The 27,520-nt window shown below is 43.1% G+C and overlaps 1 protein-coding gene across 3 annotated transcripts in view; it reads right to left on the reverse strand.

Moving 5' to 3' along the window:
- Nucleotides 1–27,520, reverse strand: part of PKNOX2 (PBX/knotted 1 homeobox 2) — an 84,755-nt gene that overhangs the window by 8,061 nt on the left and 49,174 nt on the right. For all 3 annotated transcript variants that reach the window (XM_027699427.1, XM_027699429.1, XM_027699428.1), the window contains 5 exons: nt 19,767–19,875; nt 13,897–14,036; nt 9,566–9,737; nt 6,110–6,298; nt 414–546 (listed from right to left, as the gene is read on the reverse strand). In XM_027699427.1, coding sequence (XP_027555228.1) covers nt 414–546; nt 6,110–6,298; nt 9,566–9,737; nt 13,897–14,036; nt 19,767–19,850 — 718 coding nt within the window. In that variant the 5' untranslated portion in view covers nt 19,851–19,875. The remainder of the gene's footprint in view (nt 1–413; nt 547–6,109; nt 6,299–9,565; nt 9,738–13,896; nt 14,037–19,766; nt 19,876–27,520) is intronic.

The raw sequence follows: 27,520 nt of genomic DNA on the forward strand, positions 1-27,520 counted from the left end.
AAGTGTAAATATATATATACTGCTTTGATTCTCTTGCTCTTGGTTCTCTGTTTGTTTTTTTTTTCTTTTCCTTCCCTCTCTCCTTTGCCCAGAAAGGGGGTGGTGGTGGGGGAGAGACGTTCAGTGTGGTTCAGGGACTTTGGGGGCTGGGGTTCTCTTTCTTACCTGTATATAGTGTTTTTACAACTGTAAATAAGTGTATATATATATAGATACATATACTGCTTTGAATCTGTCACTCTGGGTTCTCTGGTTGTTTTTTTCTCTTTTCCTTCCCTCTCTGCTTTGCCCAGAAAGGCCGGGGCAGGGAGAGATGTTTGGTGTGGTTCAGGGACTCAACCAGGAGCCAACTCCAAACTGAGACAACCCCCCAAATTCCCAGCTGCCCACCCAGCCTTCCCCATGGCCCCTACCTGGCACGGCGGGCGAGCCACTGCCGGTGCTCATGGCCAGATTGCCCGGGGGCAGCGCGGCCGCCGGCACCACGATGCCCGGCGGTGGGTTGGAGGCGGGTGGCAGGGCTGCTGGAGAGCTCTGCAGCATCTCCTGCAGGGGGGAGAAAAAAAAAATATATGAAACCCACGAATTTTAACACGAATGGTTATATTTGTCCCCATACAATAACTCTGCCCCGTTGCTTTTTTGATATTTCCGTGGTCTAACGGGCGAAAGCGCAGAAAAAGGGGATTTTTCGTTTTGTCACAAGAAAGAGATGGAAAAATAAGGATTTATGCTCCCACTTAGCATCTTCCCCACACTCACCCTCTTTATGCAGCCACTGTTTCCCATAAGGAAAAATGAAAGGGAATAAAAGGATCAGGAGAGACCAGAAGCTGCAGCTCCTTTTCTCCACTCAACAGAACTGCAGAGATGGGAATCTGAACACACCAACCAATTAATTTTCCATCAAGCCCTGGGTGCGTCATCCCACAGGGAGTTGGGGCACTCTGTGCCCACACTGGTGCTTTTCCCTTTGGGGGGGGGGGGGGGGGAAATGTGAGGTCTGCTCCTTTTTCCTCCTTTTCCCCATCAAATTCATCCAGTTTTTTCCCTTATCAGTCACCACCACTTTGCCTGTCCAATGGTTCTCAATAAACTTCATGCTTTTCTTATTAAATACCCCTTACTGCATTTTCCCTGCCATGCCAAGCCCCATTACTTTTGTCCTCCCCGTTGACGATCTGAATATTATTTATCTGGAATTTTACCTGCAATTGCTGTGAATTTTTCATTCACCTCCCAGACATCCCTTCTCACAGTTGAATTCATTTAAAAAAAAGCAAATATGACCATAAAATGCTTGTACTTTTTTTTTTAGTGTCCCTTCCCCACCTCTAGTCTTCTGGGGGACGTGGTTTTCAGTTTGAAAACTGAGGATTTCTCAGCATCCAGAGAGTAAAAATCAGTCTCTTTTGCACACACTTGGACTTGGCTCTTGCTAAGCATCTGGCTAACAAACACGGTGGAAATATTCATAGAAAACCAAGTGTGGTCCAGGAGAACCTCAAAAAGCAGCCAGATACAGCCAAGGTCAACCAGAGATTTGGAACAGCCTGAAGACCTCTAGCTTCCCTCTTCTGCCTTGTTTTTCCACTATTCTTCCCAAAGAAGGGCATCTGGAAGACCATTTTTGGAAGTGCATCGGAAAGAAATCATTTGGAGTATCACAAAATTGGAAGAAAGAAACTGCTGTTTCCAGATAGAGGTCAAAGCCATTTTCAACAGGGTTTTATGATGACAAAAATTGCATTTTTTTTGCGGTGTAGAGGAAAACTGTCCCAGAACACCATCTCAGTGGTGTCCAAAAAGGCAGAATATTGGTAACTATTAGAAAAAGACATGAAAGAAATTCATGGTGTTTTTGCAACAGAACTGTGAAACCAAGGGGACCCAATGGAAGTGGAGGCTCTGCCTTAAAATAAATACAGACAGATATCTCCAAGAAGATTTAAAAAATATATTTTGCATACTAATTGCCTCAGATTGCAAATGTCAGCCAAATTCTATTACACTTGGTAGTTTTGCTGCAGTGGAAAATATTTCACATTTTGAGACTCAAAGAAGTTCATGTAATTCTAGAACGAGTTGGGTGGGAAGGGACCTTAAAGACCATCTCATTCCACCCCCTGCCATGGGCAGGGACACCTTCCACTCTCCCAGGTTGCTCCAAGCCCTGTCCAATCTGGCCTTGGACACTTCCAGGGATGGGGCAGCCACAGCTTCTCTGGGCAACCTGGGCCAGGGCCTCCCCACCCTCAAGCTGAAACGTTTTCAGCACTTTTGAAACCTGAGTGTGAGAAAAATGCATCACTAGGGGTCTCTGCAGATCCACATCTCAGCACTGACCAATGGAAAAACGTGATTTCTCTGAATCAAAAGTCACTTTGGTGAAGAAAAAGACCTGACAAATATTGCACTGCACAAAAAAATACCCTTTCTTTCAATAAGGCAAATGTCCAAGTGCCCAAGTGTAAGTAAGTGCTAAAATTCAGTGCTATTGAGCTGCTGTTCTTCCCCTTGTGCTTTATGCCACAGACATTTATTTTTGTGCTTCATCCTAACTTTATGCAAATTATTTGTGCTGGGGAAAACTGGGATTATTTGGAGAGAAAAGAAACCCATGGGTTTGCTGAGGAAGAGCTGGCCAAACTCAAACTCACATAAGGTGATTTTTAAGGTTCCTTCATGAATGGATGGGTGGATGGAGATGGGAAAAGAGTTGGCTTTACATAACAGAGGAATCCAGGCTTGTCCACAGGGAAAACTTGGATAAATTAAGACCTATATAGAGAAGCATGGAGTTTTACCATTCCATGATTCCATGGCGAAGGAATTGGAGAAGCAGAAGTGCTGTCCTGAAAATGCCTGTTTAAGCACTGCCAATCTGAAACAAGAGCTGAAAAATGCAAAATTTGGGTTCAATTTAAATGTCCCCCAGCAGCACTGGGGTCTCTGATGGGATTGGCTTTGTGGTGGGTTTTTTCTTACAAGTGGAGAGCAGTGATGACCCCTTGATGTGGAAGGGAAGTTGGACTGACTTTAAGCATTGGGTTAAATTGGTTAAGGGAGGACTCCACCATGAAAGAAGCACCTCCCCTGTCCCACCCCCATCTGAAAAACTAAATAAATATTTATTAAATGAAGGAAGGGGATTAAAAATGGTCTGATATGGACTCAAGGGAGAGGAATGAAGCCAAGGGAAAAAAAACATCAAAATTGGAAGAAGGGGAATCACTTGGTGGATTTGCAGGACACAGAGGCTACAACTCCTCCACAAAACAAAGCAGAGCACAAAATGAAAAAGCAATGGAGAAAACAGGGTAGAAAAACATCTGTAAGGTAATGAAGCTTCAGGGAAGGTGCATCACATGGGAAAACCCCTAATTTGTCACCCAAACTTGGCCAACACCAGGAGTCCTCTCTACACTTGGTGACATAAGAAGATTTAAGCAAGAGTCAAACCACCTGTTTGAGTGTTCTCTCATATTCCATCATCTCCAAGCATTTTTTGCAATTCCAAGAAATTCTTGCATCTCTTTTCAATCTTAGAAAGCACAAATAACACCAGGCCAAGGGCCTTTTTGGATACACCAGGGAAATCCAACAGCGATGGTCCCGTGATGACATTTTGACAGCTCCAGACATTGTTTTCCCATTTTTGTTTGACATCATTGTTATTGTGTATCCATATTTTTTTAAGTGTGTTGTCCTGTGGTAAAAAACTTTGAAAAACCCCAAAATATTTCACTTTCATGGCAAACTTGGTGTTTCTTCTCACAAAATCATTGTCACTCCTCCCAAACTGCAACAAAACCTATTTGCTGAGAAACCTCATTCATTGATATTAATTGTATTTTGTTATTCAGACTTTTTTTTTTAAATCCTAAATTAATGGCCCATTCGCTCTTGCACCTTCCCTCAGCATGAGACAAATAGGTCAATAATCAGAGAAATCATCCCACTTGCCATTTTTTAAACACTGATCCCATGAATTTTCAGCTCTCTGGAGCATCCTCAGCCCTTAAAACTCAACTGAGGGATATAGAGTATTTCCACCCTGTTGTTTTAAGCTTTATCCATGCAAACTCAAGTATCCTTAATGAGTTCAAAGTTGATGTTTCTTAGTTGGATACTTAGAAAATATTTGCCATTGTATTGCCAACAGCATCTCGTCCTCATCCAACGACCAGATGAGACAGTGGCTCCTTCTGGTCCATCACTGGGAATATTTCAACTCCTGTTGCCTGCTGGAAACCCCTTAGTCGTTGAGAGAACATCTCCCCTTCAGCTGGGTCTTTCCTGGGTGTGTTCCCATTTATTTAGCAACTGCTTTCAAATCCTCACTTGAATTCCTCAACTTTTGATTCTTGCCCGGAAGGGAAACGTCGGCGGCTCCGGGTTTGCAGGAATCAGAGACAGCTTGCTACCTCTCCATGGGCCTGATTATTTCCCAAAGACTTGTGCTAATTTTCTGATATGATCCCCACCTCTTTGTGAGGCGCTAAATCCTCATTACTTTTCCTGACCGATGCATTCTAATTAGATCAACACTTTGGAGGGGAAAAAAAAAAAAAAAAAGAGGAAAGGAGAGAGGGGGGGGAAAAAAAAAAACCACAATAGCCACAGGACGGCTTTCCATCTCATTAACTCCCTCACTTATTATTTTCATGAAAATTACTGATAAAAAACGTGCATCTCCATTTGCTGGGACCGGGAGCTTCGTCGGCTCATATCTAACATCTCTCTCATCACCCGGGATGTGAGCTGTTGCCATGGCAATGCACAATAATAGAAACTAATAAATTACAAACGAGATGCTCGTTGAGCAATTATTGTTCTCTTTTATGCAAGTGTCTTGCTAATTTTGATCATAAGGAATGCTACCATAAAGCAGCGAAGGGATAATAAGTCCATTTCTAGAGATTATTAGAAAATAGAGTGAGGATGGGGTTTTTTAGATCAATGATTAAGTGGTTTGGTGCTTTCAGGGAACCCAAATAAGAAATGGAACTTTTCTGGGGGGCTTTTCCTTCATAGTGCTGGGAGCTTCAAACTCTGCAGTACCTGGAGCTGAGCTACTAAGAATGTTATTTATTTTTCCTTTCTACCACCTTGAAATGCCCTGAAAAGCCCTAAAAAGTCCCCACCACCTGACTCTTTTTAGGGACAACCCCAGGAGCTGCCTGGGTTATTTTGGGTTGGCTGCAGTTATTCCTGGTGGGATTGTACAACCCTAAATTTCTCATTTTTCTACCCCCAAAAACTGAGTGTCTGAGACAGACAAATCCCCTAGGGACACACAGTATATCAAGTTATTTGGGATGCAACCAGCCAAGATTTATTCCCTGCAGTGCAGATGCATGTGAAAACCCCAACCCATAGGCAAGTTCTTTTCCAAATACTAAAGTTACAACCTCTTATTTTGCCCCAAAAGCCACCAAGGTGCAGCTTGGTTTGGCCACTTCAGTTGGTATTTCTGCAATTCTCAGAAATAGAACATTTCCCTGTACTCTTCCACAACGTTTGAGGCACCAAATGTTTTCTTCTCCCAGCTAAAATCCAAATTATGCAAAAAAGAAGCAAAGGGAATGTTGATCACGCTGGGGGAGAACTGTAAGATGTGCTGAGGCCCCAAAAAAAGAGCAGTGGAGCCAAAAAGGGTTATCTGAGACCCAAAAATCTGTTAAGCTGCCTTGAAACAAACAAGGAGAGAGAAGCAATGAAGAAAATTACGATGTTTCTGCTAATAAATACTATTTTTTCATGAAAAAATGCTGATTTCTTGTTGATATTCCTTCCCCTCACATTTCATTGCTGCATCATTAGAGTTTAGAAGCCCTCCACTCTCCTTTCTGCAGAGCCACAAAACCATTGTGGGTTGCAACTCTGCCAAACCCACAAAAAAAAAGACCATAAAAATAATCAAAATAAAGAAAAAAATCAACCACAGCATCACTTGATATACGAGCAAGATACAGGGGGGGTTTTTTCATTATTAGGAATGGATTTTGAGGAGGCCACAGCTGTTGCAGAGCAGCTCTGAAGCCTTGTTGGCCCAACTTGGCCAAGGTGCAACGACAGAGAATAGAGAGGAATTTTAAGGAGTTACCTGGGGGTGGAGGCTGATGGAGGAGGGGTTGGGGGAGTAGGGCCCCCCCAGGTCATTCCTGAGTAGGTTGTCACTGTGCATCTTGGTTTTGAGGCAGGTGATGTAGCGGTTGCAAAAGTCCTTGCACAACTCATTGACCTTCTCCAGCTCCAGGAGGTGGATGCGCAGCACCTGGATCGCCTTCACCATCTACACAAGGGCACACAACAGCAAAGTTAAAGTAATGCTTTCCCTTGAGAGGAAAAAAAAACACCAAAAAATCAATATTCTCACCCAAAATCAGTGGAACTGATCCCCGTGGTAGAAATAAATTAATTGCCTTTCTCGGCACACCAAAAAAAATCAATATTCTCGCCCAAAACCCATCCCAGAGCCCATCTGCCTGCACATCTGCATTTCTTTTCCTTCCCCATCAATGAAATTCCAAAGAGGGAAAAAAAAAATCACCAAATTCAGCGTTACCTTCATGGGAATTTCTTCCCTTGCCTCCCCCCCTCCCAAAAAAAAAGTCCAAGCCAAAACCCTGGATGTTGAGAAGTGTTTGGTTATTCTCCAGAGGCCACTTCTTCTAACAAGATTACGGGGCTGCAACTCAGCCGTGAGCTGTTGCTGGTGCAAAGCCTGGGCCTCATTAAAACGTACCCCATAAACCTTAAAAAATTTACACATAAAACATTCCTCTCGCCGAGCTGAAACCTTAAGTTTTATAGCTGCTGTTTGAAATCTTGCATAATATATAAAATTTCAGCTATTCACTCCGGGGCAATAAATCCCGTTTTATGTAACAAAGCGTCTTTGCATTTCAAAGGGTGTTTTTAACTTGCAAATTTTAGTGGTCATCTTTACAAACTGCAAGTCGCCACGGTTGGGAAACATCCTGAAAAATCCAGGGCCAAACTCCAGCGGTGGCTCCGCCGCAGAGAAAGTGAATTTTTGGTTGGGATGATGGGTTGTGGATGCAAAGATTTTTTTTGGAGGGGGTTGGGTTTTTCTTTTCTCTTTTTTCCCACTGTTTTCCCCCCCTTCCTCTGCAGCTGGCGCAGGCGGAGCGCAAGGTGGAGGTGCCGTGCCCCGGTTTCCCCGCATCCTCCCAGGGCTCAGCGGCCATGAAAGTCAATATTCAAGGGCAAAGGCAGGAAGACCTGACACATATATGTATAAAAAATAAATCTCTCAATTATCTCAGCTCATTTGCTTAGGGTCTCATTTTATGTCCCTGCTCCGCTGCGCCGTATATCTGTCCGGATAAAGAGTTACAGTCGGACGGCGGACGTGCGCGGGGTTGTAAAAAATACAGATGCTGAATTAATTGACTGTGTGGCACTCGGCAGCTGATTGAGTTGATAATGGTGAGATCTGACCTTTTTCTAATTTCTAATTATGTGCATCTTGGCAGTGAGGAATACATGACTCTTATTCTAATGATAGCTAATGCCACTGGCCTTTTCATCCCCGCTTTGCCATCGCCGCTTTCCGGCGAATCGGTGGCCTTCAAAGAAAAAAAAGCCACCCAACACTGAAAAAATAACAAAGGAGAGAAGGACAATGTAAACAGGGGAGAAGTGTCAGCTCAAGAACAGGTGGAAATGTTGAGTTTTGAGCACTGCAAGACTATTTTGCCCAAAATTCCCTTCAGCCAGTGACTCCCACCAACAGGAATGGTGCTTCTTCAGCATCATGTTAAAGGTCTCCTCTGTCTTGATGCAGGTGTTCCACACTGAGCAACCTGGATGGCTTTTGGAGGAGTTCTGGGTGTTGGGTAGAATGTATACATACAAATATGTGCTAGAAATAGGGCAAACCCACATCCACAGAGACACAGATACAGCTACAGATACAGATATAAAAAGATGTAGCTATAGATAAATATGAATATGAACATATTGAGAGCAGCAAGGTTATACATGGGATCAGTGCAACTGCCCATGGCCAAATTTCACCTTGGCAGCAAGAGTTGCTCCAAATATGCCCAAAGAACATGATTGCTGTGTGGGGTTTTTTTAAGAAACCACAAAAAACCCCAGTGAAAATAATCAGTGTGGACACATTTGCTGCACTATTTGCTGAAGGTGTTGCACCTTGATATGTGTGGAAATAGGTTTTCCTTCCCCAAAATTTTAGAATTTTTTTTTGCTTCACCTGGCTCCATTTCTCTCCTCCTGCTAGACCATTACACCCATTTTTAGCTATTTTAATGTAATGGGGTTTTGTTGGTGTACCACAGGATCAGATGCATGTTTAGTCCCAAAACTGAAATAATCCAAAACATTGGTTGGTTGGGTTTTTTTTTTTGATTGCTTGTCTCAGAGTGATTTCTGTTCTTGACTACAGGTTATTGCAAAATGGGTTTAGTAACATGCAAAAGGGCTTTGCACAACCTGCAAATGTTTTGGAGGGCATTCCACGGACTCTTGGTTTAGGGATGATGCAAAACTCTCCTCCACGAGCTGAAATCGGGCACAAAACTTGTGGGATTTTACTCCATCTTGAAACCACCTCTTGTTTTTTTTAGGAAAACAGTAGTACTTGCACCTCGATGAACTTTGCCCTTTCTTCTTCCCTTTGTGACAGATCATCATCCAAAATCACCTTCTTGATATCTGTAATACTTAGGAAAAAGCTGCCTTTGAGTTGCCTGATTTTCCTTCTTTTCTGGGATGGAAATCCCTCTTCTGCACATCCCAGAGGACACGTCGACACCCAGGGAAGGTGTTTTGCTCTTTGCATCATCAGAGGTGGGCAAAATTGCCCCTTAAGGCCTTGACAATTTGCTTGCAGAGCATCAGGATGTTGCCATGCACCTGCCTACCCACACTTGCCATGGAGACCACACGTGGATGCCTTCTGGACAAAATAATGGGATTCAGGGATGCTTCCTGAACTCTGCACAAGACAAAAGCTCCACCCCAAGAAGAGTCTTTTGAGGCACCTTCCAGCAGCAATGGGTACAGTAGGAAATTGGGGTTGCAGTGACAGGGAAGCCATCAAAACTGGTCCAGTGTGTCCCAAACCATTGATATCTTATGGAAAAACCTCTCCTTTTGCCCTGCTTGTAGAACAAGAGCTGGCCATCACACTTTGAACAAGGTGGTGCCAGGCAAGAATGATGATGCTATTGCATGTTGCACTGAAGAGCAGGAATTCCTACAGAGATTGCAAGTTTAGGGGCACAAACCATCCAGTGATTTTGGCTGTTTCCAGCAACCTCGTTGACCCCATGGAGTTTGAGTGGGAAAACTAGCCAAAAATGGGCTAGTTCTCACAGGGGATCTTCTGGAAAAGGTCTCAGAGAAGGTACTGGAGAAGGTGTCACAAGGCCTATGGAGAACATTGCCAAGAGAGCCAACGCTACAGAACCCAAAGACATGGGGGTAGATCTTAATTTGCTCCTCACCCTCCACCTTCTTGCCACACCCCCCCCCCAAAAACCATTTGCCAAGCCTCAGCTGCCTCTACCAGGTTGTCCAGCTCGGGGTCATCACTGAAGAAGGGCTTGTGCTCCTGCTCCTGCTGGTGGACAAAGTTCTCGATGTCGACATCGAAGCTGGCTGAGGTGATGCACTCAGAGCCCTGCGTCGCCTGCTCACACTTCTCAAAGAGCAACGTCAGCAGCGGGAACAGTGGGTGCCTGCAGAGGACAGAGGAGAGCCCCATAATGACCACTATTTTAGGTCACATGTCCATCTTTACCCCACATCATCCATCCATCCATCCATCCATCCATCCTTCCCCTCCCAGCTTGTAAGAACCTGGTGGTGCAAACCTCACTACCAAGTCACGTTGGAAGTGCTCCCTCTAGACCTTTAACAACAACAACAACAAAAAAGCTTAAAAATGGCAAAATTCACCATCTCCTCCATCAAGCAATGACTCCTCCCAATGTCTTGGTGTTTTCCATCTCTGCACCAAAGTTGGCATTTCCTACATATTTTGCCACAGACAAAAAGGTGGATGTCTTGGAGCCATCTGCTGTCTTGCTGCCTTTGCATTTCAAGGATGGAAAGGCATACTGCTCTTTGATGGTAACATTTCACCTCAAATCACCTCTGTTTGTTGGACATGGTGGATGGAGACTCCTACATGCCTGCAGCATCCTCTGGACCAACCCTGCTTTGGGTTGCCTCTCCACCAAGAGGTCTCTACACCTCTGTCAAGTCCCCACAGGTGGGTCAAATCCCACTTCTTTCTTACCATGAGTGGACTCTTGAAAACAAAGATTTATAGTTCCTCTTGAAATCCACGATTCTCTCCAATAATGATGCTGAACTGATGCAATATAAAATGCAAATACACATACAGCACCAAAGCATGTGGAGAGGATGGGGATGCAGACTGTGGGTTAATCCAAGCTCTAGTGAGCCTCTCTAGTGGTGCAAATTAAAATCAAAAAGTTTCAAGGAGTCTTTCAGGGCAGAAATGCAAAACGGTGCTGCAGAAATGGTCTCCCACAGCACTCCAGTTATCCCAGCACAACGGGATGGGCTCCACCATTTTATCTCCAAAAGATGTGCCAAAAGATGATCACAAATCCCTTCCCAACAGCCTTTTTGAGCCGGAGTCAGGCGAAGGGGTTAAACCCCCCGGCTAAGTCTTCATTTGCAGCCGTTAATACCACAGCATATTATAGTTTAATCTGTCCTGATCCTGGTTTAATGCAAGATTCACTGAGGCTGGAGCGGAGAACAGCGAAGGGGGGGAAATCATTTCATAATTTCAGCAGCCCCGCCGGGGCTTAGCCGGGGGATATGAAAGGCAAATTCCAGGCGGCGGCTTGAATTATTGGGACTTATGAACTGGTGGCACTGCAGCAGGTGCCTGCTCCCATTTCCAGGGCCACTCCATCAATTAGGAGGAAAAGGCATGGAATTACCCCAAGCATGGGGGGTTTGGGGAGGGGGGAAGGGGATTGCAGCCCCTGAGCAATTTGTAGCCCCTTTGCTTTGAGGGGTTGCATCGATCAAGGGGGGATTAAGGCCCGGCATCACCCCGTGTTCTTCAGCATTAATAATGGGGGTAGCACTGCTATGGACCCCCAGGAATGTTCTGGAGCTGGAGAGGAGGAGGAGGGGGAGGCACATGGCTGAGGGGAGAATGGTTTGCTTTTCAGTTGGAACTAAACTAAACTAAACTAAAAATTTAAGGCGAAATAAAGGGAAGCAAAGTAGAATCCAAATCTATCAACAAATAAAATTAAATGAAACAAAATAATAAATGAAAACGCTAAACAAAATAAACATTAAACAAAATAATAAAATAATAAAATAACAAAATAATAAAATACAATAAGGGGAAACCAGGGGGGCAAAACCCCCAGGGATGGGTTAAGGAAGAGCACTGAGGGCACTCTGAGCACAGAGGCAAGGACTGCTGGAATTTGGGGGGCTGCCATGAGCTATGGACTGAATTCTTGCATTTCTGTGAGGGTTTTTTCATTTTTGCATGGGGAAAACCCCAACCCCAACCACCATTTTCTCCATTTCCAGCCTTTCCGTGGCCATGCCAGACAGAGGAAAGGTCAGCCCACCACGGGGGTTTGCAGGTGGAGGCTGTGGCATAAAAATTGAGATCTGGAGCCCCTCCTTGCTATGAAATTTGCAGTGGGGGGAACAGATGGATATCCAGGATGCACAGGGGAAACAGAAGGATTTTCCTCACCCCTGGTGTTATACACAGGTGGAAAACCACACCTATGGCACGAAGGAGAGTTTGGGGATGGAAAAATCTGCTTTTGCTGGATATGGCCTTGCAAAAAAAAAAAACCACCTGTGCTGTGGGGTTTTTTTTTCCAGGGAATCCTCCAAATGAAAGGGCTGAACCAGCCCTGACATTTTCCTGCAGGAGAGAGGTCGTTTGCAGCCACTAATAAAAAGGATTCGACACGGGCTAATAAAGAGGAATGAATTCCTCTAATGGCCTAATTTCCCACCTTCAGCCGGGCTCGAGCCACTGGCACTGTGGGCACATCACAACGGGAATTTTGGGGTTTTTTCACCCCTTTCCCCCTCAAAAAAAGAAAAAAAGAGAAAAAGAAAAAAATAAACTTAATGCAAAGAAACTCAGCCATTTCCTACTTGGAAAAATCCAATTTGCGGTGCTCGGGTGGTTTAAGCATCATTTCCCTTCAGAAGCATCATTTTTTTCAGGTCCAAAAATCCACTGGGAAGTCCCAGGCCCACTGTTGCATAAAGTGAAGAAAACATTTCAGCTGGGAAAAAACTGCAGAGAAGTGACACTGCTGGACCAGTCTTGGCCCAGCTGCTCCCACACCAAGCAGAGAGGGGGAAGATTCTTTTTTTTTCCCTTTTTTCTATTTTTTTTAATGGGTGATAAACCTCCTGCTAGAGCATAAAACCCAGTGGGGTCACTTGTCCATTGTTTTTTATATTTCCCATCACATTTTGCCAGCAATTTCCCTCCAGGTTGATCAACAGACACTTACAGCTGATTACTTCTGCCTTGGTGCAATTATTGAAAAGTAACAAAAATCTGTTGTTTTGGGGGAAGGAGGGCTGAGAAAATCCTTGAGTGCATTTGATAGCTAATGACATACAGACCATCCATATTAACTGCTGGATAGGGGAATATTCATCCAAAAAGGCTCATTTTAGGGATAAAAATTAATCTGGTGGGTCATTTGGCTGGAACCCAAAAATAAGCATCCAGGTTTGGGCAATGACTCCACACATGGGACTAGGTAACTAATTTTTTTCCACTTTTCTAGGTGGGAAATACCTCCCACAAGGTATTTTTTGCACGTTTTTGATGTTCAAGTTTAGGCTGTGAAAAGTCCAAAGGTGGTTTGGGTTATTTTGTTTTCCTTATCCCATGAATGCTTCAGCAAAACTCCTTATAGAAAGGCAAAGAGAAGGTGGTTTTGCCCTCAAATGGCTTTTTTTGCATTGAGAAAATGATTTTCAACACTGGGAGAACCGTGTTGAACAATCTTTTGCATTTTCCTGGGAAAGAGTGAGTTTATTCCACACTTTCATCTGCCTTTTCAGACCTTTCAGCCTCGTAATATTTGAATATTTGGAATACAAATATTTTAATTCCTTCTACCCCAAGCTGCTTTTTTTTCTGTTCACAAGCCATCACAGCCCTGGCCATTGACAGGGGGTTAATCCTTAACCTTAAATCTTAATCCTAATTATATTAAAACACAGTTATTGTTACATCATTACTGTTCTAATATTGTAAATAATCACATCTCCCTTATATCATTATATATTACTTATATAATTATACTATTTACATAATTAGAATATTACTTACAGCAATTATACGATAACATTACTGCATATATTTCAATATTATATATTATTATGAAAAGTGGACTGAAGGAGTCATCCATCCTGTATGGAAGCACAAACTGCACATTTCATGTTAATATGTGACTTTATTACTTATTCAACCCCAAATGACACAGCTTTGCCCCCTAAAAAAGGTTAATCTGGGGTTTTTTTGAGGGTGAATATTTTGGAGGGGTGGGGGGGAGATGCTGCAAAACGAAGCACACGAAGGAGCTCCACCACCATGACTTATGACCAATAGTTATTATTGCAAAAAAGGAGCTAATTGCTAATTCCCCCCCTTCTAATGCTAATTAATGCATTAGAAGAACAGATTAATAAAGCATTATAACAACGGATGCATCCAAGGATGGATGCATTAATTAATGCATCGCCGAATCGGCGCGACAACCATGCATTACATCAGCGAGCCATTAATTAGACTGCATTAATTAATGCATTAATTAATGAATGCATGCTGGAATTAGCTTGCATCACCTGTAGACAGCCCTCTTGTCGGCCTCCAGTTGTGCCTGGGGGTCTCCGCCCGTGGCCGGCACCGGAGTGTTGGCGGCCGCCGCCGGCGTGGCGAGATGCACGGGCTGTGCCTTGGTGGGCTGCTGGGCTGTGGCTGTCATCTGGGAAGGGGAGAGGGGAAAAAAAAAAAAAGGAAGAAAATAAAACATTAATAGTGTTTGTTGTGCTTTTCCACCAAGTTTCGCGACCTTGCGCGCGGAATTTTGGAGAATCGGGAGGAAGCGACGGGGCTCGGAGCGGGATGGTGTGGGGGAGGTAAAATATATATATTTGCACTTCATCTCGGCCTGGAAAGAGCAGGTTTAGGGTTTTACTGCGTTTTTTTCCCCATTTTTCCACTTGGGGAAAATACAGGGGGAAAAAGCGCCTCCGTCCTTCCCGCGCGGGGCGATTTCGGGAGGGACGTTTCGCACGAGCCCCAGATTGAATCGGCTGCGGCGCCGCAGCTCTGCCAGGAGTTCTTTCAAAGCAGGTATTACTGTCTAGACACATTCATTTTCAACTTTATCCCAAAATTAGGCGAGCCTCTTCCAACTCGCCAAGGCCAGCAATGACTCATCTTGGCGTTGCGAGAAGACAGCCAAAAAAAAGAAAATCAACTTTTTTTTTGGTGCCCGCTTGCAAATCACCCCTTTTTAGCCCAGATGGTGCCCAGGATTGCTGACATACCGGGTTATCTGCTGTGTAATAAACAATCCTGACAATAAACTTTGTGCTTATTTTAAAATCTGGAATTATTTTGGATCTGTAGGATGCGAGACGTGCCAGAGCTCCTGCAAATCCCTGCACACTCTTCCAGTGTCACCCCAAAACTGCTGCCCTCTGGTACAGGATAACACCTACTTAGGGGAAATTTTCCCTTAAAACTGACAATATCATTAAAAAAAACCTGAATGATCTGCTGCCAGGCTTCAGACAGGTCCAAGCTTTGTGTTATCCTCACGAGATTCCGTTAAAAAAAAAAAATCCAGGGGGAATGTGAAGCGATAGGGGATCAAATGCATCAGCAGTGCCCCAAATCCAGTGGTTTCAACCAAAAATCTCAGCAGAAAATTAATGCAAAGTGGTTGTTTCACCTGCTTTGCTGTCAAAATTTGTAAAAAATAAGTATTTGCTTATTTTCACCAGTAAATGTTCAATCCTCCCTTGAGGTGGGCAGCAAAAGGAAGGTCTGGCTCTTGCTAAATATTAGATTTATCATTTATTTATTGTCTAATAGACTTATATGTACTTATTTCTGTGTCTATATGTAATTATATATTGTCTATATTTGTATAATGTTCCTTCATTTCTGTGTAGATTTCCATATAAATAATATATATTATTTGTCTGATACACTTATTTATTTCTCTGTTTATTTATACAGAAATGTGCTTATAGGTATTATTTATTTATTTGTCTGTTATGCCTCCAGATTTCTTTGTGATCATTAATATATCAAAATGCTCATATGCATAAATTATTATATTATTCATTATTATATATATTTTTATATATAAAGCTTTGTAAACCCAAGCTGGACCAAAACCACGACACCTTTTGCTTTTAAAATATTTGCCTTTAATATCTCCTGCCTGACCTTTCGCTGTCGCTTTTCTCCTCACTTTTTTTTTTCCCTCCAATCTCCTTTATTGTTCATAACTCCAAAGTTTGGCTCCAGCACCTGCAAATTCACCCAGCACTATTTAATTTCCAACTCTCCCAACTGAGCAACCGCTCTGATTTCTGTCCTTCTTCCCTTCCCTGGTGCTAAAGAAACAAGTGAAATTTGGGCTTCCCTTCCCCTTCCAACCCCAGCAGTTTGGATTTTCCTTTTTTCCCCCCTCATCTTCCACCTAAAAAACCTAAATGCCAGCAGATTTTGGGATGCTCCAGCCATGCCACTGAATATCTTCCCAACCTCCTCCTCTTTTCCCACTTTTTTTCCCCTATTATGTCCCTTAAAAATTACAGTTCTGTGGGGGAAAAAATGGCATTTTACCCAATCTTTTCCCTTTTTTCCCCCCCTCATCACACTCATTTACCAGGATTCCAAAGCCCTTTTTGCATCCTGCCTCAAAATCCTGCCAAGTTGAATATTTCCAGCCAAGTCTGCAACTAATTGAGCTCTTACCCAAAAAAAAAGCCTCCTCTGGGGCTTTTACCTCAAAGCCATTACCTCACCTTGCACTAAAGAAAAGAATAAAAAATAAGCAAAAATAATTCCAAGTCTGTGGAAAAAGAGGTGAGATGATGCTGGGATGGAGGGATTTGCAGGTGCACAGGGAGGAAGGCAAAAATGGAGCCAAAAATGCCTTTAGGGGGAGAAGGTGGGGATGGGAAAGGAGGGAAAATGCAGGAGGAATTTCCTGGCAGTGGGAAAATGGGGAAATAAGGGGAAATATTTGGGTATGAAAGTTGTAGGCATTGAAAAAAATGCAGGTTTGGGGGTTTTTTTCCCCCTGGAATATGTCCAAAAAGAGTTCCAGAGGGAGAAAAAGGAAAATAAAGAAATTAAAAAAAAAAAAAAGTAAAAATACATGTTAAAAAACGTAGAGAAAAGAGTAAAAGAAAGGTAAAAAATAATGTAGATAATAAAAATAATTAGGTAAACTGTTAAAAATGCATTAAAGTATGTTTAAATATGTTAAAACTATGTTAAAATATGTACAAATCTATAAAAATGTAAAAACGTGTTCAAAATATGTTTACAAGTATGTTGGCAAAAGTCAAGTTTTAAAATGTAAAAACATACATTTAAAGATATAAAAATGAAAATATGTTTGAAAATAATGTATTTAAAATACGGAAAAATGTAAACTATACGTTTAAAACACGTAAAAACCTCAAACGTTTTAAAATGTAGAAAGCACACTAAAAGATGTTAAAACACTACAAAGGTTCTAAAATTATGTTGAAGATGTTCTTTAAATTATTTTTAAAATGTAGAACATGTAAAAGGGCAAAATTTTTTAAAGATTAGAAAAAAAAAAAAATTTAAATGATATTTAGAAAACAGGAAATAAATAGTAAAGAAACACTTTAAAAAAAATCCCTGTGTTTTTGCAAGGCTCCTGGGTAAAGCTGATATTTTTGAGGTACTGCTCAAGCTGGGCATGATATTTTGGGGTTTGGGTATTACATTTCTGGGGTTTGGGTCCAATATTTCCAGGTATTACATTTTTGGGGTTCAGATATGATATTTCTGGGGTTTTTTGCTTCTTTTGGAAGGAAATCCTCTGCCAGCATTAGCTCTGGGAGGGCTTCCCGCAGTTTTAAATGCCATAATCCCTCTTCTTTAGGCTTTTTTTTGTGAAGACTATGTCCAAAGACATCAAGTTCAGGGAGTAAATCCCCTAAATCAGCAATATTTACCCTATTTCTTAGCATTTTGCTGGGAAATCCCATCACAGGTGCTGAAAACAGCGGTTCTGAACCCAAAAACCTGCTGAGGACACCAGGAATTGAAGCAGTTTTGTGGCTCCCACTGAAAAAACCTTGATCTCCACCCAGTTTTTACCCTGTGGCTCTTTCAAAAATATTTTTATGATTTAAAAAGTATAAGGATGATCATAATTTTTCATTTTTGTCGCTGTTATAACCACCTGAAAAGCACTTGGGGGGTGGAAGGCAAAGCTGTTTTTATCACTTTCTGGGCTGAAAATTATGAAAAATCAACTTCTCCATCCAATTTTTAATTATTTTTTTAAATATATTTATTTATTAATTTATCTTTTTTGTCCCTATTGTAACCACCTTTGGGTGGGGGGACAAGATGCTTTTTACCCCTTTCCGTGTTGAAATTTATGAAAAATTAACATCTCCACACGATTTTTAATAATCTTTTTTCCTAAATATATTTTTTTAATACGTAAATAAAGAAATCATTTCCTCTCCCCTCTCCTTTTTTTTATCCCTGTTGTAACCACCCAAGAAGCACTTTTTTTGGGAGGGCAAAGCTTCTTTCATCGCTTTCAGTGCTGAAAATACCTATTTTTAAATCAACCTCTTTTTTTGCTAATTTGCCAATGGCTGAAGACTCTTCTTTAGCTTTTTAGTTTTAATTTATTACAGAAAACACATGGATTTTTATGTAGATTCCTTAATTTTCAACAGGTAGAATGCTTGAGGAGCGTGCCTGTTCTCAGTATAAAAGATGCTCCACGTTACACCCCTTTAACAGATTCAGGTGATTAATAAAGCATTTTTTCCCTCCAAAAGGCAGCTTTTCCCCTAATTTCTGCTTCACTTCTGCACATTTCTGACAGTGAGGGTAACAGCTTCCAGCCTCTGCTGTAAAACACAAATGCAAAGCTCTCCAAATCCCATTTTTTAGCACTCTTCTCCCCAAAATGGTTCCCTTGATGAGGAGCTCATCGTAGCTCTAATAATTGATCATTTTTTTATTTATCACCAGTCCTCCCCATCTTTGGGGAGAAGAAATTCGTGTGCAATTTGCTTTTCCAACCCTTAGAAATCCCAAATTTTTCAGGTGAAAAGTTCACAGCAGCCACAGATGAGTCAAGGAAATCAACCCTCGGCCGCAGCTTTTCCTCCCAAAAATAAAAAAACCCACTTGAGCAATCCCCTTGATAAGGGGAAAAAAAGGAAGGATTTGGTCAACGATGCTCCTGAGGGTCCCCAAAATTCAGTGTATTAAAACAGGGGGCAGCTGAGGGGCAGGGAGGGAGATGGGTGGAGGGGATGTCGCCGTAGGACGCTCTGGAAAATGTCGGCTATTTTAAAAATCCCTTAAATTGCCCATTAGGACTAAAACGGCGCCGCAGCTCCCGCTGCGTAAGCGAGAAAAGGGAAAAAAAAAAAAAATTGGGAAAAAAAAAAAAAAAGCCCTACTCGGAGCGAAGCAGCCAAGCGAGTAAATGATGACACAGAAGTTGGAGGAGCCATAAAAACCCCACCGAGGTGTCGTTTGTGAGAAGTGACCTTTTCCCACCGAAGGAAACGAGCAGGAAGGAGACCCGGGGGGGCTTCAGGGGGGGTGTAAAAGTCGATTTATTTATTTTAGCTCGCAGAGAACAGGCTGGGGGTTCTGGGTTTTTTTTTTTGTGTTGGGTTTTGTTTTGGTTTTTTTTTTCCCTGGGAGGGGAGGTTTTTCTGCTTTTGCAACCGAAAGAAGCGGCGAACGGGGAGAAACTCAAAATCTTCTGTATGGACAACAACAAAAAAAAACGCTGCTTTGAAAACAGAGTTGGCTCAGTGCTCAGTGGATCATCCCTGTTAGGTCATTCTAGCTGGGAAAGCAGAAATGTGACATAAATTTGCCCCTAAAAAATCTTAGGATGGGCTGCAGGGCGCAGGATCATCTCTAAAATCCATCCTCAACCTCCAAGTCCAGCCTATTGGGGTGCTCCAGTAGAGTTTCTCTTGGACAAACTCCTCTTCTTACAATAACTCCATAATGATGCTTGGAAAAGTTATTCGACCCCTTAGAGCACCATTGGAGATGAAATCTTTTTTTCTCCCCTGCCACAGGTTATTAAAAAATGCCATTGAAATAAATTAAAGGGCCATTTCTATGGCTAAACCCGTCCTGGTTTAGTTAAACACTTCGTCTTTCCAGGTAATTAAACTGCTGGTTGCAAACATGCCACCAAGAAAACTCAATGACCCCAAAATAAGACTGAAAGGGGGAAAAATCACAGTTTGACCCAAAACCTTTCAAGCTTGGAGACTGTGTCAAGAAGGGGGTTAATTTTGCCAGTCTCCGACGTGAACGTTCTGGAGTGAAATACTTTGCAATAGCCATTATTTAGGAAGGCAGGGTAATTAATGCAGGAGCTGGGGGGTCCCCAGGGGTCTGGAGGAGCCCGTGGGTGCTGCAGGACACTCACCTGTGGGGTGTCTTGGTAGGGAGGAGGAGGCACTGTCTGGGTGGCCATCATCGTCAGAGCTGGTGCTGGGGAGACATGGTGCATCCTGGGTGGGACTCACATCGAGAACCTGCAGGTAGGAGAGGAGCTGTTGCATTAAGAGGGATCTCTCCCTGCCCCCCAAAAAATCACATAAAGGGGAAAAAAAAAAAGACAGCAAAGAGAGGTGACGTTCCTCGCACGAACACCCCGAAACCCAAGGTGACTTGCTGACCCTCATCATGTTTTGGTGATTATTTGAGATTTGGGATTTTGGATAAGGAATGCACCAGGGCCAAAGTGCAGCACGGAGATCTCTCCTGATAGCAGCCAGGCAAAGGAGGAGATGATGGCTGCCCTTGGTGAACCTCATTATATTTTCCCCCCTGTGAGCTCTGGTGCACCCAGGGTGTCTTCCCTCCACCCTTCATGCCTGACCACAGTGCCTAAATAGGGATTTCCATCCCCTTTCCGGTTATTCCCCCTTTTTGGAAGTCGGAAGACAAATCACAAATGCAAAATTTCCCCTTTTTCTGAAATCAAACACTAAATCCCCCCAAAATTATGAGTCTCTTTGCCTTTGGCCACCACGGAGTCACATCCTCAAGTACTGCCTGCTCACTCCAGAAGGGACATTTTGTGTCTGATGTGGAGTTGATTCCCATGTTGTGCTGTCCAGCCCAACTGACTCCTCTGTTGAGGTGACTAAATGCACAGAAATGTGTGGAAACTCTTGCCTGATTTGAACCAGGAAGCAAACCTGGATTTTGACCCCATAAACCGAGGAGACAATCCTCATGCCACCCTCAACCTCTCTGGAAGTTACTGCTTTCTATAAATGCAGAGTTATCTGGGGGGAAAACAGATTATTTTGTTTGCATCTTCATGTCCAAAGGAGATGGGGAAAAAAAGAGGGGCACCAGGAAGAGATAAATTTGTAGAGGAGCATTTGGCTGGGAAAAGTCCCCAAGGATAAACCTGGTGGCAGATGTGACCCAAAAGCAACTCTTGGCCCCCAAAAACCTCCTCTCCCATTATTTCACTGCAGCTGTGTGGTTGTTTTAGAAGAAAAGCCAATAATCTAGCTTAAATCCTTAAAAAAAACCCAACCCTGTCCTGTCCCCTCTCCGGCTCTGAGCTCTGTTTTGGGCCAACTCACAAAACCACCCAGCAAAATCTTCCCAGATGCTCCAAAAGTGCATTTCTTTCTGCAGTGCCTCATTTTTTTTGTAAGAGATGACATCTCTTGAAGGGTTCTCCCCTTCATGATGCCCCTCAATGCATTGGCTTCTGCACTGGCTTCTCATCTGGGAAGAGCCATGGTGCCATCCCTTGAAGAAATGAAAAAGGGTGTGTAAAGTCTGTGAGGGGATATAACCAAAAAATAGTGTCAGCGTCGCTTTTGCCATGAAATGGTGACATTTGGGAAAGTCAAAGGGGACTGTCACAGGGATAGTGATGAGCTCAGTCAAAACTGATGCACCTTCAGTAATCTTTGTGAAAGATTCACAGTATTCTGGTCTTCTCCATGAGGTCCACATTTTTTGGGGGGAAGAGTCACAATATTCTGGTCTGCTCCTTGAGGCTTCAAGCTTTACAGGAACCACCAGGCACCAAGTTCACAAATGCACCATATCCACACAGAAAGCCAAGTGCTGTGTGCATGGGATGGGCATCAACCACTCCTATTTATTTTGCATGAATAAATGAGGTTATTCTTTTTTTTTCACTTTGCACAAATATAGATAACCCACGAGTTGAGAGATCACACCCAAAATCCTGAGCATGCAGAGTTCTTGCACGGCACAGACCTTCTTGGGAGAAGGAGACTGCATTTATGGGATTAAAATGATGCTTTTCTTCTTTTTTTTCCCGAACAGCAAAACAGCAGGAGGCAAAATTATCTGCTCCTGAGTGAACTCGCTGCTTAAAATCTTTGGTGTCCAATGTCAAAACTCGCTTGCAGCTGCAGGCAAGTGAATATCTGCATCCTTGGGGGGTAACACCAAGGGGAAAACCTCCCCACCAGAAATAGCTGCAGCTGGGGAAGAGCAGAATTTAGCATTGTGATGGTCTGACCATCTGGGTGGGAAGCTAGAAAAAAAAAAAGACGTCGCTATTTTGGGAAAAATACCCTGCTTGGCATCTATTGCTCCTGCCAGGAGTGAGCCCACAACCAGCACGTGGTGATTCATTGTGGGGGGTGAGGTTTTGGGTGAGCAGGTTCCCAGAAGGTGGCAGCCCAGAGCCCGATTTAATTGCTGAAAAACATCTAAGCTGCTCAAATCGGGCCGTTCATTGAGGTTTGTGGGGGTTGGTTTGGTTGGAGAGCAGGACTCACAGCCAAATGTGAAAAATAAAAAAAGGATGGAAGCGAGAGACAGCTGCTGCAAATAGCACTGTATATTTATTTTGGGGGGGAAAAATGCACTTGGGCACCGTAAATATCCAGGGAAGCAACTGATGCCTGAGGGAAAAGCTGGACAGGTGTTTCACCTGGGAGCCCCTGGCCAGGAATGTCAGGATAACAGGGCAAAGCTGTCAGCCCAATGGATTTATTGGCAGCCAACACAAGGGATGGTCAAAAGCTGCTATTTTATGCATTAATCCTTTCTTATTTTTTATATTTTATGCATTAACCCCCTCTTTTTTTTCTTTTTTTTTCCCCACTTCCACCACTTTAATCAATTTAGCTGGTGAACTCCTGACCACAGGCACCCAGATGTCGAAAGGGGCAGAGCATCACCAAACCCCTGCCAAATCCTTCCTGCTTAGCTCAGGGCAATCCTCAAATCTTGGGTGAAGCGGGAATTCTGGGGGGCTGGGGATCGAGGAGGGAAGGAATTGCAGCCAACTCTTGGGGCATTCGCACAGAGGAATGGAAAGGTGAGCAATAAAACCCATAAAGGCTCTTTCATTTCCGGACCCGGCAGTACTTTATGTTTTGGCAACGACTTGAGATCAAAGTATCCTAAATTTCCTTATGAAATAAAATTATTTCAGCTATCGCTGAAATGTTGCCATTACACTGGAAATGTATTTCCCGAAGAGCTTGTGCCTACCTAAAAGAGCCTCAGATTTATAGGTTGCCTTTTTTTTTTTTTGCCAACAATATATTACATCCTTTTCCGAGTAAAAATAATTAAAGACTAAGTTGAAAAGTCGGGGGTTTCTTTCCATGTGGTCACTGATGCCTTAAAACATTTTAAAAATCAAAGTATTGTCAGTCACCCACCACCCCCCAGGTGAATATGACCTCCTTGATTAATAAAACACCCATAAAACCGTATTAGAAGTAGGCCTGAATGCAAAAAAAAAAAAATTTAAAACCTCGTTTATGGACTCCTCATCAAAAGAAAAATGTTAACATTCGATTTGGAAAGCACAACTCTTGTTTCCAAACCAATTGGAAAACGGGGATAATTTTTTCTAGCTCATTCAGCAGTTTCTGCCCCGCAGCAACACGTGCGATTGATAGCGGAGGGTTCGATGGGAGAAATCAGGAAAACAACTTTTCAGGCTTTTTTTTTTTCTTCTCCACCTGAAGCTTCAACATTATTAGAGACACTTGAGGATGGTTTTTTTTCCAGCCATGGAAGGCGTTTTTCTGTATTAAGGGAAGACTGCCTTTTTCCAAAGGGGATTTTTGTGAAGAGGGGCTGCTGTGGGGTTTGCAATGATGCCGAGTCAGTCACGCTCCCTCCACAGTTTTTTATGTCTTCACAGAGGGCCTGAGCAGGCTGAAGTTTATGATATATGCATTCAGCTAAGTTAAAATGAAGAAATATGGCAGAGCAGGGAGGGAGAGGGTCCTCCAGGGGACGATACATCTCGCTCCGAGCAGCCAGGACAGGTTCACTCTCGGTGGGTGATGCCAACTCTTGATTGGCCATAAAGTGAATTAAGAGCTACCCTCTTGCTCTTGAACATCTCATTTCTATCCACCAGTCTTCACCCTTTTTGCTTGTTTTTACCAGCATTCACACATTACCCTGAAAGATGAACACCAGTTTTCACAAGCTGTTAAAGGAAGTCCCTTATGCCACCCTGAGCTCATTAAAAACAAACTACTATTAGCTAGCGGTTAAGATAAAAATAAACCACTATTAAATGGTCAAAACTGGGGAAAAATCTAATTTTTCAAGACATAACCCATTTCTTGACCATTCCTCGTGTTCGAGGTCGCTTCCAAGCAGGTTCATGCAATGCCTCCTCTGGGGAGATCAGGAGCATTTGTGCAAGACACACCACTGTGCCACCAAATAGTTTTAATTTTTTTCAGGAATATTTGGCTGCCAAACTTCCTCTGTCCAAACCCAGGAGGTTTTGCACTGGGAGCATCCTTGCTCTCAACCAAGATGATGCATTTTCTAGATGCTGACCTTTGTACCCTTCCCAGCACCCAGTTATCGAGTTATTGCCCCGTAAAAAATGATGAATTGGGTGTGTGATTCTGCTACAACCGTGAGCTAAAGCAGAGGGTGATTTGATATTTCTGCAGAATAAACTCTGGATCCCTTTTCTATTTTCCTCCTAAAAGAACAGTTGCTCAATGCATAAGCAATTGGGATAAAAGGGAGAAGGAAACACTGTGTCAGACAATGTCAAAAAACTCTTGCCAAGCACCAGTTTGGAATGCCCCTGAATGGACCCCTGAGCACAGGGAAAAGGAACATTTATTTACTTCATACTTTCACCTAGGCATTTAATATATTTATTTATTTATTTATTTCATATTTGCAGGTATTTATTCGCTCCTTGCATTTATATATTTAATATTTCCCAATCCTCCTCCCAGCTCCAGCCCCACAGAAAGGAGGGAGCTGCTACAGTGAATTTCCGATGAGAACAACAATTACTGCTAAATACTTCTCTCCTCTCCAAAGATACCCATCCCTAAAAGGCTCCAGGGATATCTCTGCAACATAAACATGAGAATAAAACCTGCAAGAGCCAGTCAGAGCTTTAGTAGACAAGGTTAATGTACCTTGAACAGCAGCATTAAACAACTTCCCTCTTTTTTAAGTAGAGAGCTGAGATACCTACATACATTTTAAAGTGTTATTTTTATAGGGGAAGACCATTAAAGCACCTTCCAAAACAAACTGGCACAGGGAAACATCAAAGAAGCTTCTTCAAAGTAACCTGAAAATACTTGCATTTTGTGCAACCCAGCCCTTGGCCCAAGAAAAGTTCCCAAAAGAGCAAATTGTGAATTTTTTCACAGGGCAAATCAAAAAGCTTTGAAGTGAAGTGTAGCTGAGGAACCCCAAAAATGCAGAAATTTCCTCTTGCTGGACACAAATTACCCAAAAAAAATTCTCAGTTTGCCTTGAGAGTGCTTGTAAAAAATAGGGAACGGGTGAATTTTCCAACAGCTCTTCTCTGTGAGCTGCGAATAATTTATGTCCAAAATTTTGCCCTATGCTTTCAACCTTGGTTTGTGCTCTTTATTTTTCACCACAATCTGCTAATTCCATGAGTAAGGAATAACTGAGCACCCACATTTCCATCAGGCAAGCACCAAATCTAAATGGGAAGGAGGATGGAGGATGGTCCTGACCGGAGGGAGTGGTGTGGGTGGTGTGGCTGCAGTCCAGTCGAGCTCCACACTCTCTGTTTTGTACACTCCTGTTACTAATATTGTTGCTGCTGCTGTTCATTTTCTTATCTCATCGCTGTTTCCAGCAAATTGTTCTTATCTCAGCCTGTGATCTTTGTCTTTAGTGCCCCCAGTTATCCCCTCCAGCCACCCAGGGGTGGAACGGGAGGGAGGGGAAGCGAGCGAGCAGCGCGTGGGTTCGGAGACTTGGTGTGTGTGGGGGAAGCACTAAATTGGGGAACACCATTCCTAAACCACAACAACCAATTTCTCCACCAGCACAAGTGCCAATCAGACCAACAGCAGTGCAAGACCCACCCACAACCTCCACATGGATGTGCACCACCAGTTCTAGCAGAGGTGCCACCACAAACCACCTTTTGCAGCTGTTGCTGCAGCACAAACACCCCGTGACCAACACTGCCATTTTTCATGGTTTTAAATGTAGCTTTAATTTTGATGCCCTTTTGGGGTGTTCACTTTGCAAATCAAAGCTCACGGGCTTCATGCAAATCCCCCAACACCGGCACGAGTAGCACCAGGTGAACACAGACAGGAACCTGCTTTTTGGTGGACTTGTAGGACTTGGGTTAAAAGTAGCAGAGCCAACCCAACTGCAGAAACACAGGTGGGAGTGTGCAAAGGTTTCCTCACCCCATGGGAAACCCCCGAAAACAGCAATGCCACAGCACACCTAATAAAACCCTCTCCTCCCTTAAATCTGCCTCATTTCTCTCTATATCCTGCTATCACGCCTGGAAATTTTCGCTTTGGGAGAGGGAAAGAAATCCCTCTGGAGCTGGCTGTTTTCCTCCTTCCCATATGGCAGATAAATCAGAACTCCTGACTCGCTGAGTTTCTGCTTCACATCCCTCTCTCACAGTTCTCTGTCTCCTCCCAGTCTTCCTCCTCCCTGAATTTCCTTTTAAAATGTAAAATTCCCTAAGAGAAGTGACTCTACCAACCAGAAAACAAAAAATATGGGTTTTATTGAGGTATTCCAGGCTTTCTGGTATCTGCAGAGAGTTGTCCCTATTCAAACCCCGAGCCAAGACACTAAGGACTGCTATGGGAGCCTCTGGATTAATCACCTCAATTGAAACCTCTTTCATTTGCCCATTTGAATGCAATTTTTTTGCCATATTTCCAGCCTTGATGACAAAAGAGAAGTTTGAGATGTCACATGCTGATTTATACAAGCTCCAGCCAGCTAGGGAGTTACAAGGGGCTTCAAACTCCTTTAATGATGCTTAATAACAGTTAATAACTTCTCCATTTATTCCAAATGGGAGTAAACCTCAGACTGGTCTAACCTCAACACGATGAGGAAATTGGGGTCAAAAAAGGACTGGAAAGTGTTCGTGGTGTGAGACAGATGTGCCAAATTTTTTCACAACAGGGTGACAAAAGATATAGCCTGGCCTCTGAGGTGCATCTCCCTGGTCATGTGGGCTTCAGAAGAAGGAAAGATGAGACGGTTTTGTGCCTGGAAATTGGGGGGAACAACACACAAGGTGGAGAAATCCAAGGGGAACCAAGTTGTTTCTCAGAAGAAGTCATCAGGATAGGTAATTTCTATCATTAACCACTAAAAGCAATGCCAGCCTTGTGTTCCAGAAGGTAATTAGGTGGACACCCACCATCACATCTTTCTGTGCCTTTAGTGGGAGGTGCCCAGACCTTCCTGGCACGATTTGTTGAGCTGTTTTCAGTTTGGTCTTCTCACTGGAGATACTTCCAGGGCAGGTTGCATTTGTGTCCTCAGCAGTCACATGCTCGTGTTCTCCACAGGCTCAGTTTCCTCCAAAGAGAACAACCCAACGTGCCCAAAATAAAGGGCAGGGTACAAAGCCCTTCCATATAATCTTTGCTTGAGTGTAAATGTGCTTTTATACTTGGGCTCAGACAGAGTGAACTGGGGAAGAGCCATTAACTTCAAAATGGGGGAGCTCCCAGTCACAATTGAATAAGGCAAAGTCCCCACAGATGTTAGAAATGATGCTGCAACTACTAAAAATCTGGCCTTTATAAGGTGAGGATTTCTAGATTTCAGCAGTTTCAGTGGAATAATAAAGATGGACTGAGCAAGGATCAGCACAAGCACCAGGCAGCTCTCATCGAAATACAGACTGGA

The sequence above is a fragment of the Neopelma chrysocephalum genome, unplaced genomic scaffold (assembly GCF_003984885.1).
Source record: "Neopelma chrysocephalum unplaced genomic scaffold, ASM398488v2 Primary Assembly neopelma1_138, whole genome shotgun sequence".
In the NCBI taxonomy this organism is placed as follows: domain Eukaryota; kingdom Metazoa; phylum Chordata; class Aves; order Passeriformes; family Pipridae; genus Neopelma; species Neopelma chrysocephalum.